Source organism: Somniosus microcephalus, chromosome 4 (genome assembly GCF_052327205.1).
Source record: "Somniosus microcephalus isolate GS21.2 chromosome 4, FLI_Smic_1.0, whole genome shotgun sequence".
Lineage (NCBI taxonomy): Eukaryota > Metazoa > Chordata > Chondrichthyes > Squaliformes > Somniosidae > Somniosus > Somniosus microcephalus.
In genome coordinates this window covers 14,917,628-14,934,798 of record NC_140990.1, presented here as the reverse complement: position 1 = coordinate 14,934,798, position 17,171 = coordinate 14,917,628, and the positions used below count along the sequence as shown (strand labels likewise).

Here is a 17,171-nt window from a genome sequence, read left to right as displayed (position 1 = left end):
TATCTTAAATCTGTGTCCTCTAGTTACCGACCCTCCTGCCACCGGAAACAGTTGCTCCGCCTTTACTTTATCAGAACCCTTCATAATTTTGAACACCTCTATTAAAGCTCCCCTTAACCTTCTCTGCACTAAGGCGACCAACCCCAGCTTCTCCAGTCACTCCATGTAACTGAAGTCCCTCATCCCCTGGTACCATTCCATTAAATCACTTCTCCACCTTCTCTGTTCTGAGCTTCTCCAGTCTCTTCTATGCAAACAAGGGGCCTAGCACCTGTTTGAGGCCCCCCACTGCAAGATTGGTGAGCCCTGAGGAAAACCAGGCCTAGACAGGGCCTAAAAAGCAGTCCTTAAAGGGACCTCCCAACCTCACATTATAAGAACGTGGGCTGCTGCCGCTCCAGCTACCGATTGCCCTCTTGGCCACCAATTTTTTTTTTTTTCCATTCCCCCCTCCCACAAATCCTGGTCACCAATCGCCCTCCCCTTCCTCACTTACCTGAAGGCCTCTGCTAGCGTCACCTCGATTCTTAGCCACTTGCTTCATGGAAATGAGGTCCAATATCGGGTGTGTCTCGGGCCTCACCATTCCGACGCAGGGATCGTACCCCGCCCCCTCCAGCCCAGAAATGGGGCCACCTGAATTTCTAGGGTGGGGTGTTTTATACGAGCGAGGCTGCGCGTGTGAGCGACCTGGAGGTCTTGCTTTTTAGACTGAGCTGCTTTCTCTTTTTCCCCCCCCCCCCCGCCACCGCTCTTCGAATGCCGCAGCCAGCGCTGCCAAAGAGGCGCTGCTTCCGTACTTCCAAGTGGTCATCGTGCAACTCAAAGGATACTTGGTGAACACGAGCGAGGAGCTGCGTCAGGTCCAGATCCAGTCACTAGGTAAGACTTTCTTCCACGCCTTGTGCTAGCTGCGAGTGGACTTGGCTGGAGGGGTATGGGGGAGTAGCCGTGTTCGTGAGGGGATGATTCATGAGCGTCACAGAGCTGTGAATCTTCAGGCAACTCCCAAAGGGGAAAGCGATGTACCAGCGCACTTATTATTGCGGGTCCCCTTGGATAATTTGCAACATTCACGCAGGTTCTTAATATTAAGAATATATTTTAAGCATCTCTTTTTCACTTCAATGAGGGCGGGGGTTCCGCCTCCAGGGCCCACACTCCCAATGCCAGTAGAGTGAGCGCTGCACTGTTGGAGGGGCAGTACTGAGGGAGTGCCGCAATGTCGAAGGGGCAGTGCTGAGAGAGCGCTGCACTGTCATAGGGGCAGTACTGAGGGAGCGTCGCACTGTCGGAGGGGCAATACTGAGGGAGCGCCGCACTGTTGGAGGGGCAGTACTGAGGGAGCGCCGCACTGTCGGAGGGGCAGTACTGAGGGAGCGCTGCACTGTCGGAGGGGCAGTACTGAAGGAGCGCTGCACTGTCGGAGGGGCAGTACTGAGGGAGCACTGCACTGTCGAAGGGGCAGTACTGAGGGAGCGCTGCACTGTCGGAGGGGCAGTACTGAGGGAGCGCTGCACTGTTGGAGGGGCAGTACTGAGGGAGCGCTGCACTGTCGGAGGGTCAGTACTGAGGGAGCGCTGCACTGTCGCAGGGGCAGTACTGAGGGAGCACTGCACTGTCGGAGGGTCAGTACTGAGGGAGCACCGCACTGTCGGACGGGCAGTACTGAGGGAGCACCGCACTGTCGGACGGGCAGTACTGAGGGAGCACTGCACTGTCGGAGGGTCAGTACTGAGGGAGCGCCGCACTGTCGGAGGGGCAGTACTGAGGGAGCACTGCACTGTCGGAGGGGCAGTACTGAGGGAGCGCTGCACTGTCGGAGGGGCAGTACTGAGGGAGCACTGCACTGTCGGAGGGGCAGTGCTGAGGGAGCGCTGCCATGTCAGAGGTGCCGTCTTTCAGGGTGAGTGGTTAAACCGAGTGCCCTGCCTGCCCTTTCAGGTGGACATAAAGGATCCAATGGCCACAATTGGAAGACGAGCAGGGGCAGTTCTCCCCGGCGTCCAGGGGCCAATATTTATCCCTCAACCAACTTCACTTTAAAATAAAAATGATTATCTGGTCATTGCTATTGGTGGGGATCTTGCTGTGTGCAAATTGGCTGCCGTGTTTCATTCATTACAACAGTGACTGCGCTTCAAAAAGTACTACATTGGCTGTGAAGCACTTTGGGTTGTCCTGAGGTAGTGAAAGGAGCTGTATAAATGCAAGCCTTTTTCAATACCTCACTCGGTGAACTGCTCCTATCTCAAGACGACCAATTGGGACAAAGTGCTCCAGTGTCTGTGTAAACTTGTCTTTTACCTGTCGGCTCAAACACAGCTCTAGTTGTGGTTGGTGAACTGGATCAATACGCCTACCTTGCAGCTCTGCGACGCAACTTATCATCCGGCCCACAGCATTGGTGCCACATTCAGTCTGTCCAGCAGTAAATGTCCAAAGTAGCTCTTGCTGGAGCAGTCTCCGTGCGGTTCCTATTATGCACAAAACAACCCATAATTTGGACCAAAGCTACAAAATTAACTGCGGTACAGGATGCTCAGCTAATTGGGTTGAGATTTATTGTATATATCGAAGGAGCTTTTCTCTGTATCTAACCTGTGCTGTACCTGCCTTGGGAGTGTTTGATGGGACAGTGTAGAGGGAGCTTTACTCTGTATCTAACCCATGCTCTACCTGCCCTGGGAATGTTTGATGGGACAGTGCAGAGGGAGCTTTACTCTGTATCTAACCCATGCTCTACCTGCCCTGGGAATGTTTGATGGGACAGTGCAGAGGGAGCTTTACTCTGTATCTAACCCATGCTCTACCTGCCCTGGGAATGTTTGATGGGACAGTGCAGAGGGAGCTTTACTCTGTATCTAACCCGTGCTGTACCTGCCCGGGGAGCATTTGATGGGACAGTGTAGAGGGAGCTTTACTCTGTATCTAACCCATGCTCTACCTGCCCTGGGAATGTTTGATGGGACAGTGCAGAGGGAGCTTTACTCTGTATCTAACCCATGCTCTACCTGCCCTGGGAATGTTTGATGGGACAGTGTAGAGGGAGCTTTACTCTGTATCTAACCCATGCTCTACCTGCCCTGGGAATGTTTGATGGGACAGTGCAGAGGGAGCTTTACTCTGTATCTAACCCATGCTCTACCTGCCCTGGGAATGTTTGATGGGACAGTGTAGAGGGAGCTTTACTCTGTATCTAACCCATGCTCTACCTGCCCTGGGAATGTTTGATGGGACAGTGCAGAGGGAGCTTTACTCTGTATCTAACCCATGCTCTACCTGCCCTGGGAATGTTTGATGGGACAGTGCAGAGGGAGCTTTACTCTGTATCTAACCCATGCTCTACCTGCCCTGGGAGTGTTTGATGGGACAGTGTAGAGGGAGCTTTACTCTGTATCTAACCCGTGCTGTACCTGCCCTGGGAGTGTTTGATGGGACAGTGTAGAGGGAGCTTTACTCTTTATCTAACCCGTGCTGTACCTGCCCTGGGAGTGTTTGATGGGACAGTGTAGAGGGAGCTTTACTCTGTATCTAACCCGTGCTGTACCTGCCCCTGGGAGTGTTTGATGGGACAGTGTAGAGGGAGCTTTACTCTGTATCTAACCCGTGCTGTACCTGCCCTGGGAGTGTTTGATGGGACAGTGTAGAGGGAGCTTTACTCTGTATCTAACCTGTGCTGTACCTGTCCTGGGAGTGTTTCATGGGACAGTGTAGAGGGAGCTTTACTCTGTATCTAACCCGTGCTGTACCTGTCCAGCGACCATGCGGAGGACGTGAAGAATAATGACTGTACACAATACATAATTGACTCTCTTAATGTTAATAGAAAGAATGGCCCGGTAAGTAGAACTGCGAAACGGTGTTGAACAGGCTAACTGTTGTTCCTAATTACAGAAACCTTGGGGATTCTTGCTCGAACTATTGGGAAAGAAGTCTTCTTGCCCCTTTGTGAGGAATGCTGCCAACTCGGCCTGAATCTCATCGACCATGTGGATGATCCTGATTTGCGCAGGTGCACGTAAGTTTTCCTGAGGTAGCAGCGTGTTGTTAGCCTGAATTTCTAGACAGTTGCCGCCCCTCAGAGCTGCGCTCCGGCAGGCCAGACAGACCTGGTCACATCTACCATGCACCATAATCATCTCCATATTCTTCAGTAGAAACTCATAGATGCAGCACGTTCTCTCACTGCAGCATTATGATGTAGCGCACACTGTGTTCCCCTAGAAACACCTAATAAAATGCGATCTGTTATAAAGTACTTTCTCCCAGCCTTCTTATCTGACTCCCAAATGCAGAGGCTCTGCTTTTCTATCCGAGTTCCTTGTGCTCCTTCCACCTCCCAAATATGGCTGGTCTCCGCCCATTCCATCTGTTGGCGAAACCCTCGTGTGCTTTTGTTACCTCTAGACTCCACCAATCCAACGCTGCCACATTCCACCCTCCGTAAACGTCAGCTCATCCAAAAGTCGGCTGCCCCGCATCCAAACCCGCACCAAGTCCCATTCGCCCATCCCCCCCTGTGCTCGCTGACCTACATTGGCTCCCGGTTAAGCAACGCCTCGATTTCAAAATTCTCATCCTTCTGTTCAAATCCCTCCATGGTCTCGCCCCTTCCTATCTCTGTAATCTCCTTCAGCCCCACAACCACCCCCCCCGCCCCCCCCAAGATATCTGCGCTCCTCCAATTCTGCCCTCCTGTGGAACCCCGACTTCCATCGCTCCCCCAATGGCAGTGTGCCTTCAGCTGCCTAAACTCTGGAATTCCCTCCCTAAACCGCTCCGCCCCGCTCACTCTCCTCCTTTAAGATGCTCCTTGAAACCGACCTATTTGAGCAAGCTTTTGGTTGCCTATCCTAATATCGCTGCCTCGGTGTCAAAAGTTTCTGTGATTTACCCTCTTGTGAAGCACCTTGGGACATTTCACTGTGCTAAAGGCGCTATATAAATGCAAGTTGTTGCTGTTGCGGCAGCACATCATTAGCTCATAGAATGATACAGCGCAGAAGGAGCTCATTCGGCCCATCGTGCCTGTGCCGGCTCTTTGGTAGAGTTATCAAATTAGTCCCATTCCCCTGCTCTTTCCCTGTCATCCTGCACATTTTTCCCCTTCAAGTATTTATCCAATTCCCTTTAGAAAGTTATTTTGAATCTGCTTCCACCGCCCTTTCAGGCAGTGCGTTCCAGATCATCATCATTCGCTGCGTAAAATAAAATTCTCAACCTCTCCCCTCTGGTTCTTTTGCCAATAATCTTAAATCTGTGTCCTCTGGTTACTGACCCTCCTGCCAGTGGAAACAGTTTCTCCCTATTTACACCATCAAAAACCGTTCCTAATGTTGAACACCTCTATTAAATCTCCTCTTAACCTTCTCTGATCTAAAGAGAACAATCCCAGCTTCTCCAGTCTCGCCACAGCACTGAAGTCCCACATCCCTTGTGCCATTCTAGTAAATCTCCTCTGCACCCTCTCCAAGGCCTTGACCTCTTGTTTCTGATTGCAGGTACAGTCTCTTTGCTGCCCTGTCGGTGGTGATGGGTCCCAGCATGGCGCCACACCTTGAGAAGATGACCACCGTGATGCTGCTGTCCATCAAATCGACAGAAGGGGTTATGGTAAGGGTGAAAAGGACATGGCATTTGAGGATCAGGGTGATGCCCTGTGCGTCCTTTTGATCCATTGTGTTCTCACGGTTAAAACATGCTTTCTGCATTTTGAAAAAGTTTTTTGGCCTTCTTGCTGCCATCCAGCCGTTTATATAAAAAAAAAAAAAAAAAAATTTTTTTTTAAATGTTTGCCTTCCGACCTCCCCGTTTTCCTTCCGTCAAAAGGCTTGAATCGTCTCGGCTACGCATCTCTCATCGATATAAGTAATCTGTATTGCTGCTCTCCTGGCCGACCGTCCACACTCTGAACTTGAGCTCATCTGAAACTCTGCTGCCCGTATCCTAACGAGCACCAAGTCCCATTCACCCATCACCCACTGTGCGTTTTCTGACCTACATTGGCTCCTGGACCGACAACACCGCAGTTTTAAAATCCTCCATCCTCGCGTTCAAATCCCTCCATGGCCTTGCCCGCTCCCTATCTCAGTAACGTCCTTCAGCCGTAGAACCCTCCGAGATCTCTGCGTTCCTCCAATTCTGACTCTGCACACCCCAATTTTACTCACTCCACCAATGGCAGCCGTGCCTTCAGCTGCCTGGGCCCTAAGCTCTGGAATACCCTCCCTTAACCTCTCTACCGCTCTCCTCCTTAAAGACGCACCTTAAAACCTACCTCTTTCACCAAGCTATTCGTAGCCTGTCCTAACATCTTTATATGCAGCTAAGTGACAAATTTTTGTCCGATAACACTCCTGTTAAAGGCGCTGTATAAATACGAGTTGTAACTTTGGAGATGAGGTGCACGTTGCAGAGAAGAGTAGTTCTGCAGTGAGCGCCGCAGTACCCCGGCTATCGGAATCAACCTGCTTTACAAAGCCCACGATATTGACGATCTCCAAGGAGTCGAGCTTGTTTCTGTTTGAAAACCGGCCGTGCATTTATGCTCTAATCGGCAAATGCTGACGTCACCATCGCATTTCACCGCATCAGATGCTTCTGCTTCCTAATACTGGTGCAGTCCCACTGCTGTCTCCTCCCACTAACTAACCCCTGCCTTGGCATTCAGCGCACCAGAATCTTCCCCTTCCTAATACTGGTGCAGTCCCACTGCTGTCTCCTCCCACTAACTAACCCCTGCCTCAGCATTCAGCACACCAGAATCTTCCCCTTCCTAATACTGGTGCAGTCCCAGTGCTGTCTCCTCCCACTAACTAACCCCTGCCTCAGCATTCAGCACACCAGAATCTTCCCCTTCCTAATACTGGTGCAGTCCCGCTGCTGTCTCCTCCCACTAACTAACCCCTGCCTCCGCATTCAGCGCACCAGAATCTTCCCCTTCCTAATACTGGTGCAGTCCCAGTGCTGTCTCCTCCCACTAACTAACCCCTGTCTCAGCATTCAGCACACCAGAATCTTCCCCTTCCTAATACTGGTGCAGTCCCAGTGCTGTCTCCTCCCACTAACTAACCCCTGCCTCAGCATTCAGCACACCAGAATCTTCCCCTTCCTAATACTGGTGCAGTCCCAGTGCTGTCTCCTCCCACTAACTAACCCCTGCCTCAGCATTCAGCACACCAGAATCTTCCCCTTCCTAATACTGGTGCAGTCCCAGTGCTGTCTCCTCCCACTAACTAACCCCTGCCTCAGCATTCAGCGCACCAGAATCTTCCCCTTCCTAATACTGGTGCAGTCCCACTGCTGTCTCCTCCCACTAACTAACCCCTGCCTCCGCATTCAGCGCACCAGAATCTTCCCCTTCCTAATACTGGTGTCGTCCCAGTGCTGTCTCCTCCCACTAACTAACCCCTGCCTCAGCATTCAGCACACCAGAATCTTCCCCTTCCTAATACTGGTGTAGTCCCAGTGCTGCCTCCTCCCACTAACTAACCCCTGCCTCAGCATTCAGCACACCAGAATCTTCCCCTTCCTAATACTGGTGCAGTCCCAGTGCTGTCTCCTCCCACGAACTAACCCCTGTCTCCGCATTCAGCGCACCAGAATCTTCCTCTTCCTAATACTGGTGCAGTCCCAGTGCTGTCTCCTCCCACTAACTAACCCCTGCCTCAGCATTCAGCGCACCAGAATCTTCCCCTTCCTAATACTGGTGCAGTCCCAGTGCTGTCTCCTCCCACTAACTAACCCCTGCCTCAGCATTCAGCACACCAGAATCTTCCCCTTCCTAATACTGGTGTAGTCCCAGTGCTGTCTCCTCCCACTAACTAACCCCCGCTCAGCATTCAGCACACCAGAATCTTCCCATTCCTAATACTGGTGCAGTCCCAGTGCTGTCTCCTCCCACTAACTAACCCCCGCTCAGCATTCAGCACACCAGAATCTTCCCCTTCCTAATACTGGTGTAGTCCCGCTGCTGTCTCCTCCCACTAACTAACCCCTGCCTCAGCATTCAGCGCCCCAGAATCTTCCCCTTCCTAATACTGGTGTAGTCCCAGTGCTGTCTCCTCCCACTAACTAACCCCTGCCTCAGCATTCAGCGCACCAGAATCTTCCCCTTCCTAATACTGGTACAGTCCCAGTGCTGTCTCCTCCCACTAACTAACCCCTGCCTCAGCATTCAGCACACCAGAATCTTCCCCTTCCTAATACTGGTGCTCTCCCAGTGCTGTCTCTTCCCACTAACTAACCCCTGCCTCAGCATTCAGCACACCAGAATCTTCCCCTGCCTAATACTGGTGTAGTCCCAGTGCTGTCTCCTCCCACTAACTAACCCCGGGTTCAGCATTCAGCGCACCAGAATCTTCCCCTTCCTAATACTGGTACAGTCCCAGTGCTGTCTCTTCCCACTAACTAACCCCTGCCTCAGCATTCAGCACACCAGAATCTTCCCCTTCCTAATACTGGTACATTCCCAGTGCTGTCTCCTCCCACTAACTAACCCCTGCCTCAGCATTCAGCACACCAGAATCTTCCCCTTCCTAATACTGGTGTTAGTCCCAGTGCTGTCCCCTCCCACTAACTAACCCCTGCCTCGGCATTCAGCACACCAGAATCTTCCCCTTCCTAATACTGGTGCAGTCCCAGTGCTGTCTCCTCCCACTAACTAACCCCTGCCTCAGCATTCAGCACACCAGAATCTTCCCCTTCCTAATACTGGTGCAGTCCCAGTGCTGTCTCCTCCCACTAACTAACCCCTGCCTTAGCATTCAGCACACCAGAATCTTCCCCTTCCTAATACTGGTGCAGTCCCAGTGCTGTCTCCTCCCACTAACTAACCCCTGCCTCAGCATTCAGCACACCAGAATCTTCCCCTTCCTAATACTGGTGCAGTCCCACTGCTGTCTCCTCCCACTAACTAACCCCCGCTCAGCATTCAGCACACCAGAATCTTCCCCTTCCTAATACTGGTGTAGTCCCAGTGCTGTCTCCTCCCACTAACTAACCCCTGCCTTGGCATTCAGCACACCAGAATCTTCCCCTTCCTAATACTGGTACAGTCCCAGTGCTGTCTCCTCCCACTAACTAACCCCTGCCTCAGCATTCAGCACACCAGAATCTTTCCCTTCCTAATACAGTAGTGGTGCAGTCCCAGTGCTGTCTCCTCCCACTAACTAACCCCTGCCTCAGCATTCAGCACACCAGAATCTTCCCCTTCCTAATACTGGTGCAGTCCCAGTGCTGTCTCCTCTCACTAACTAACCCCTGCCTTGGCATTCAGCACACCAGAATCTTCCCCTTCCTAATACTGGTACAGTCCCAGTGCTGTCTCCTCCCACTAACTAACCCCTGCCTCAGCATTCAGCACACCAGAATCTTTCCCTTCCTAATACAGTAGTGGTGCAGTCCCAGTGCTGTCTCCTCTCACTAACTAACCCCTGCCTCAGCATTCAGCACACCAGAATCTTTCCCTTCCTAATACAGTAGTGGTGTAGTCCCAGTGCTGTCTCCTCTCACTAACTAACCCCTGCCTCAGCATTCAGCACACCAGAATCTTTCCCTTCCTAATACAGTAGTGGTGCAGTCCCAGTGCTGTCTCCTCCCACTAACTAAACCCTGCCTCGGCATTCAGCGCACCATAATCTTCCCCTTCGTAATGCTGGTGCAGTCCCAGTGCTGTCTCTTCTGTAACATTCGAACCTGACAAACCAAATACGGTTTGCAACGTAATCCTTTTATTCTGTTCGACCAATCAATGTCTTTAGGTATTAGGCATACAGAAAAATTAATGTAATTCCCTCGTTTCCCCTCTGGGTCGAGACGTAACCTCTTTCGATCCTGACTCTCTCCACAAATTGTGCAAGAAAGCTCAAGATCTTTATAGGCCTCTAGTCTCGCACACTGTCCTAGATAATTCATTATGTCTTGATAACAGTTATTGTGAACAAGAGCCCCAGGAATGAGATGGTTCCTACAAAACACCAAATGCCAACTTGTCCCACTTCCGATTACAGGAAACTTTCTGGTATCCGGCACTGACTGGACCGAGCTGGTGCTGTTATATCAAAACTGCCGTATAAACTAGCGGCAATGTTAAAACATAGAGCTTTTCAGCTCCGTGTGAATCAACAAACCCTGTTGCTTAGCAACAACTTCAAAACAGTCGGCTGCAGCTGCAAGCGTCTCTAGCTGAAGCTGTTGCTTAGCTACAGTCCTTCCAGAGCCTGACTGGGGGGGGAAAAAAAAGCAACGTGAAGTAAAAAAAACTTATAGAAAACGGCTCCTGAATTTTGCCGGTAGATAGAGCTTTCCGGACTTTTAACCTCTGGTTAAACAAAAGTTTCCTGTACCACTTTGGGCCCATCTTGTTTCACAATGTATTGCCAAAGTTTAGTCAAACAGGCACGAATCACACATCTTCCACTTTCAGCAGAAGCTAAACAGCACAGTCAACTAAAATGTACCCATACACATTAAACCCTAAAGCATCCTGGGAATGAGCACCTTTAACCATTTCATTATTTCCAGCCACAGTACAAATCCACAAGCCATTTATAAGTAAAAGGAAAGCAGAAACCTCGGTCATGTGAGATTAAACCAACGCCGAACCCTACGTCTATATGTATACACGGCTAGGGTCTCTTACACCTCTCCCTTTGCACGGGCAGTCTCCTCACACTGACTAACCCTGCCTCAGCTTTCAGTGCAGCATACCACACTTCTCTGCCTTGAACACACTGCCTTCCGCACGAGATGCCCCCCTGGGCTGGGCCCACGCCGCGAGGCGCACTAACCACCTGCTGTTGTTTTCTACGCAGGCGCATTATGACAACGACAGCAAAACGTTCTTGCTCCTGGACGACGACCTCGACGAGGACGAGTCGATTACGGAAGAGGAGGAGGATGACGACGACGCTGACATCACTGGGTGGGTTGGCGCTGCCTTCCCGAGCCGCCACTGAGTCTTGTTCCTTAGTCGGGCCTTGCTTGTGGAGAGCCTGCTTATTGACGGTTTTAGTGCTGTGGAGTTGTGATTGGTTTATCTCTTGCCTCCAGTTTCAATGGGACCGTAATTCGGTCCGGGTGGTAGTGTAAAACAGGCAGTATGCCATTGGCTGCCACATTCAGTCCCATTGATGTCAATCGAACTGAATATCGGCGGGACGTGTAACAGGTGGCCCATGCCATACCGCCCGTTTTATGCTACCGCACGACACAAATTTCTACCCCATTATTTATTTATGCTTGACTTGCTCTTCACTTCCAAGCCACTCCACAGCAGTGAGGGGAATGGGGATAGCTCAGAATGATTAGGGGGCTGTATCAGTTTTGGCCAATATAAGCATTAAAAGCATACTCTGATGAATGGTGTCTCTTTTGGCCTCTTCCATTCAAGCAGGGGGCCCCAGGCAGCATTGTTCAGGCAGCAAGACATGCATATTGAGCTGGTCCTTTGCAGAGTTGTTTTCCTCCCACCATCCTGCTCTTGATCCTACAGGGAACCTGCAATTACATTGGGAATGACCAGGCACCCCTGAGGCTGAATTTCACCCAATTAAGGCAGGGAGACTGGAGGGACCAGCAGCCAGGGCACTGACACTGAGTCTCCGTGTCTAAGCTGCCTGTCCCTTCAGTCTCCCTGCCTCAATTGGGTGAAATTCAGCCTCCGGGGCGCCTGGTCATTCCAAATGGAATTGTAGGTTCCCTGTAGGATCAAGAGCAGGATGGTGGGAGGAAAACAACCCTGCAAAGGACCATTGCACCCTGCTGGCTAAAGGAAGCACATGCTCACGAGCAGCATCTATGAGAATTGAAGGAACAGAAGGCGGGTATGAACTGAAATCCTGCTTCCCCTGCCATGTGTCGCTTGTCTTCTGCTTCCACCCGCCGACTCCCCAGAGTGAATGAGAGGGGTCACCACTCTGCTCCGGAGAACCTTATAACCCGGAGGCCTTGAGAGTAGGTTATCAGCCTGTTCTCAGTCACGGGGGGTGGGGAAAAGGGGACCAGCGGGGGAACGAACAAAGGTTATGAAATGAGCAATATTTTTGTTTAATTTTTATTTCACGTGAAATATGGTCCCCAAATTACAAAAAGGATATAGAGGCACGGAGAAGGTGCGAAACAGATTTAGCAGAGCTGAGAGCTTAAAAATAACAGGAAAGACTGAACCGGCTGGGGCTCTTTTTTTTCTAGAAAAAGAGAAGGCTGACGGGGTGACCTGATAGAGGTCTTTAACATTTTGAATGGGTAGACGTAGAGAGGATGTTTCCACTTGTGGAGGACCCAAACTAGGGGACCATAGATATAAGATGGTCACTATTGAGGGAATGCTGCACTGTCGGAGGTGTCGTCTTTCGGATGAGGCGGTAACCCCGTCTACCCTCTCGGGTGGACATGAAGATCCCATGGCACTATTTTGAAGAAGAGCAGGGGAGTTATCCCTGGTGTCCTGGCCAATAGTTATCCCTCAATCAACATCACTTTATAAAAAAAAAAAACCCCCCAGATTATGTGGTCATTCTCCCATTGCTGTTTGTAGGAGCTTGCTGTGTGCAAATTGGCTGCCGTGTTTCCGACATTACAACAGTGACTACACTTCAAAAGAACTTTATTGGCTGTAAAGCACTTTGGGACATCCTGATGCCATGAAAGTTGCTGTAGAAATACAAGTCTTTCTTTATAGGGAATTCAGGAGAAACTTCATTACCCAGAGAAAGTGGAACTCGCTACCATATGGAGTGGTTGAGGCTAATAGCATAGATGCCTTTAAGGGGAAGCTAGATAAGTACATGAGGGAGAAAGGAACAGAAGGTTATGCCGATAGGGTGGGAGGAAGCTCGTGTGGAGCATAAACCAGTTGGACCAAATGACCTGTTTCTGTGCTGTACATTCTATGTCATTGTATGATACTATTCCCTGTGTTGTGGACAGTTTCAGCGTGGAGAATGCTTACCTTGACGAGAAGGAGGATGCCTGTGACGCTCTGGGAGAAATTGCTGTCAACACTGGGTAAGGACATCAGAAAGGGCCATTCAGTCCATCCGCCCCCTTCTACCCTGTGTCCATGTACAATTATTCTAACATCCACTTTCCTGCCACACATCTGGGTATTCTGTGGCGAGTGGCTCAGCTCCCGACTCCCCAAAGCCTCTTCACCACCTGCAAGGCACAAGTCAAAAGTATGATGAATTACTCTTCACTTGCCTGATGGGTGCAGTTGCAACAGCACTCAAAGCTCGACACCATCCGGGACAAAAGCAGTCTGCTTGATTGGCAGTCCTTTAAACATCCACTCCCTCCACCACCGGCGCACCGTGTCTGTGATGTGTACCATCCACAGAACTCACCAAGGCTTCTTTGACAGCACCTCCCAAACCCGTGACATCCACCTAGAAGGACAACGGCAGCAGGCGCATGGGAACACCATCACCTCTTAAGATCCCCTCCAAGTCACACACCATCCTGATTTGGACATATATTGGCCAATCCTTCATTGTCGCTGGGTGAAAATCCTGGAACTCCCTCCCTAACAGCACTGTGGGAGTGCCTTCACCACACGGACTTCAGCGGTTCAAGAAGGCAATTCGGGATGGGCAATAAATGCTGGCCGTGCCAGCGACGCCCCCATCCCAAGAATTAATTTTTTTAAATTGATCTTTTAAGTGTTAGCCGTGGCTCAGTGGGTAGCGCACTCGCCTTTTGAGTCCGGAAGTTTTGGGTTCCCGCTCCAGAGACTTGAGCCCATAATTCAGGCCGATACTCCATTGCAGTGCTGAGAGATCACTGCACTGTCGGAGATGTCATCTTTCGGTGAGATGTTAAACTGAGGCCCTGTCTGGCATCTCAGGTGGACGTAAAAGATCCCATGGCACTATTTCAAAGAAGAGCAGGGTGAGTTCTCCACGGTGTCCTGGGCCCAACATTTATCCCTCAACCAACATCACTAAAAACAGATGATCTGGTCATGATCTCATTGCTGTTTGTGGGAGCTTGCTGTGTGCAAATTGGCTGCCACGTTTCCTACATTACAACAGTGCCTACACTTCAGAACGTCCCAAGGCGATGAAGTACTTTTGATGTCGTGAAAGACGCTGTATAAATGCAATTTCTTTTTTGAATTGTTCTCATTAACCTTGCTGTAGACTTGTAAATTTTATACCTGCATTCTCCAGTCTTCGGCTCGTTGTCCACATTAAATGGCTTGTTTACTTCCACCCCATCTACATACCGTTAATTATTTTTAAGACCCAAATCCGCCCAGATTTTTCTCCCGTGAAGATAAGTTTTAGTTGCCTGATCCTTTTTTCATTCCCTAAGGCCGGGAATCATTCCCAGCATAGCCCTGCCGAATTTGTCGGGTCAGCAGGCCGTTTGCAGACGACACAAAGCTGGGTGGGCGTGTGTGCTGTGAGGAGGATGCCGAGAAACTCCAGTATGATTTGGACAGGTTGGGTGATTGGGCAGAAGCATGGCAGATGCAGTATAATGTGGATAAATGCGAGGTTATCCACTTTGGTGGCAAAAACAGGAAGGCAGATTATTATCTGAACAGCAATAGATTGGGAGAAGGGGAAGTGCAACGAGACCTGGGTGCCCTTGTGCACCAGTCGCTGAAGGTAAGCATGCAGGTGCAGCAGGCGGTTAAGAAGGCAAATGATATGTTGGCCTTCGTAGCAAGAGGATTCAAGTACAGGAGCAAGGATGTCTTGCTGCAGTTGTACAGGGCCTTGGTGAGACTGCACCTTGAGTATTGTGTGCAGTTTTGGTCGCCTTATCTGAGGAAGGATGTTCTTGCCATGGAGGGAGTGCAGCGAAGATTCACCAGGCTGATACCTGGGATGGCAGGAATGACGTATGTGGAGAGATTGGGTCGATTGGGCTTATACTCGCTGGAGTTTAGAAGAATGAGAGGGGATCTCATTGAAACTTATAAAATTCTAACAGGACTGGACAGACTGGATGCAGGAAGGATGTTCCCGATGGCCGGGGAGTCCAGAACCAGGGGTCACAGTCTAAGGATAAGGGGTAAGCCATTTAGGACAGAGATGAGGAGGAATTTCTTCACCCAGAGAGTGGTGAACCTGTGGAATTCTCTACCACAGAAGGCAGTGGAGGCCAATTCATTAAATATATTCAAGAAGGAGTTGGAAATATTTCTTAAGGCTAAAGGGATCCAGGGATATGGGGAGAAAGCAGGGACAGGGTACTGAATTTGGATGATCAGCCATGATCTCATTGAATGGCGGAGCAGACTCGAGGGGCCGAATGGCCTACTTCTGCTCCTATCTTCTATGTTTCTATGATTTCACGTGCGTGAAAGCTCGTAAGCATTTCCCCAATTGGGGAATTGGCTGTCGCACCTTACAGAACTACACAATGGACCCTGTCCCTTTAAACAGATACTTTTGGCTTTCATTTCAGGCTACACATCAAGGAGAAGAGAGCCTCGGCTCCCGATGCCCCAGGTATATGGTTGGAGAACGAGCAGAGAACCCTCTTCAATCTATAACTGCATGAAGGATTCTGTCTCTTTCAGTAATATCCTTGCAGAGATGCAGAACAGCCAGGACCTGATTGAATGGAGGAACAGGCTCAAGGGGCTGAATGGCCTCTTTCTGTTCCTTTGTTCCGAGAACTACATGAGCGATCCTGTCCCTTTAATCACCACGACACGAGTCCCTTTAGATTGCATATGTGCAGTGCTACAAGAAGTGATCTTGTCCCTTTCGCTGCTATCTGAGCAGTAACACATGAGGGAGCCTGTCCCTTTAAATAGACACGAAGGATCCAGTCCCTTTGAATGGTATCTGAGCAGAGCCTGTCCCTATCAATAGTATCTATTCCAGAACTACACAAGGGGATTGTGACAAAGATTACGCATGAATTGCTAAAACCAGTTGTTGAAACATATTGAAGAGGGTTATCTGCTCGTTCTCTGGCCGCACATCTGGGACATTGGCAGCTGAGGCTCAGGCATAGGCTGAAAGGAAAGGCAGAAATATCTGGAATAAGCAAAGTAAAGAATCCCAAAAAGCGTACGGCGAATGGATCCTGTCCTTGTGGATAGTGGCCGTCTTTTTAAAGGAGCGGTTATGAAATGTACTCTCTCTTGTCAGACCTTTACTCTAAAGTAAGGTTTCAAGCTAAGCATGTTTTGTTTGCTTTAGGGCTGCCTTTATGCCGTATATGGAATCCTGCTTTGAAGAAATCTTTCGCATTAACGATGTGAGTATCCCGGTTTCTGAACATTCACTCTAATTCTTGCAGCTGTTCTCCCCACCCCACGACTGTTGGAATTCTGGGAAGGGCCATGACCACTGCGATCAGCTGTATGGTGTCCTTCCTGGGTAAGGGACGCAGGTGTGGCTCAATCGACCATTCAGGTGAGCAGAAGCGGCGAAGTTCCCTACGGGAAGTTCAGTGGGAGCCTCAGCCATACAATGAACTTGATCAGCATACTTGACAATCCACACAACTCCCCTCTGTGTTTAAAATCAAATCGAACACCTCTCGCTGTACTGGCGATATTGTGTTACACATTCTACTGAATGAGCCCGGGATTCCCCAGCATAGTGCAGTGCCAGTCATTGGGCTGGGAAGGTGTATAACGCACTCTTCGTCCAGTGGGGGAGACAGAGAGTCGGTCAGTGCTGCTCTCGCAAACCTGCTCGGTCAGTCATGGAGCGGCACAGGCAGATGGCCTAGGAGCAGGTTTACTGACGTGCTACACACACACAGCTGGGGGGATGGTGGGTGCCCTCGAAAACCCAGAAAAGAATGAAATCATTTTTTAATTGGGGCGTGGGGGTGAAGGAAGTTCCGGAAAAACCCGTTACTATAGCAATAACAGTTGACTTGTACAAACCTGCTGAATAGTAGCTTCACTGCTGAGAGAATGAATAATTACACATTTTCTACCAGTGCGCTGAGAGCTCAGCACAGCTCGGGTACTTTTGAAACCCCACTTAGAGTTTAAGCTGGAGGTGCCTGGCTGTCGAATAGATATCTCACCGTGATTCAAGCACTTTATCGTGCAAAGCATTCCCAAAGGTCACCTGCGCCTTGCGTTCATGAGCTACGGGCACAAGGTCTTTCTCACTCAGGCAAGAACCGGCTGAGCTCCCGATGATGCTTTGTACCAACAGCAACAGTTTGTTAAGAGAGCTGCT

General features: G+C 50.1%; 1 protein-coding gene across 1 annotated transcript in view; it reads left to right on the top strand.

Moving 5' to 3' along the window:
• The window catches only part of ipo4 (importin 4), a 147,580-nt gene that overhangs the window by 81,751 nt on the left and 48,658 nt on the right, over positions 1-17,171 (top strand). The window contains exons 16-21 of the mRNA XM_085984404.1: positions 769-882; positions 3,898-4,021; positions 5,505-5,616; positions 10,818-10,927; positions 12,934-13,011; positions 16,170-16,227. Coding sequence (XP_085840530.1) covers positions 769-882; positions 3,898-4,021; positions 5,505-5,616; positions 10,818-10,927; positions 12,934-13,011; positions 16,170-16,227 — 596 coding nt within the window. The remainder of the gene's footprint in view (positions 1-768; positions 883-3,897; positions 4,022-5,504; positions 5,617-10,817; positions 10,928-12,933; positions 13,012-16,169; positions 16,228-17,171) is intronic.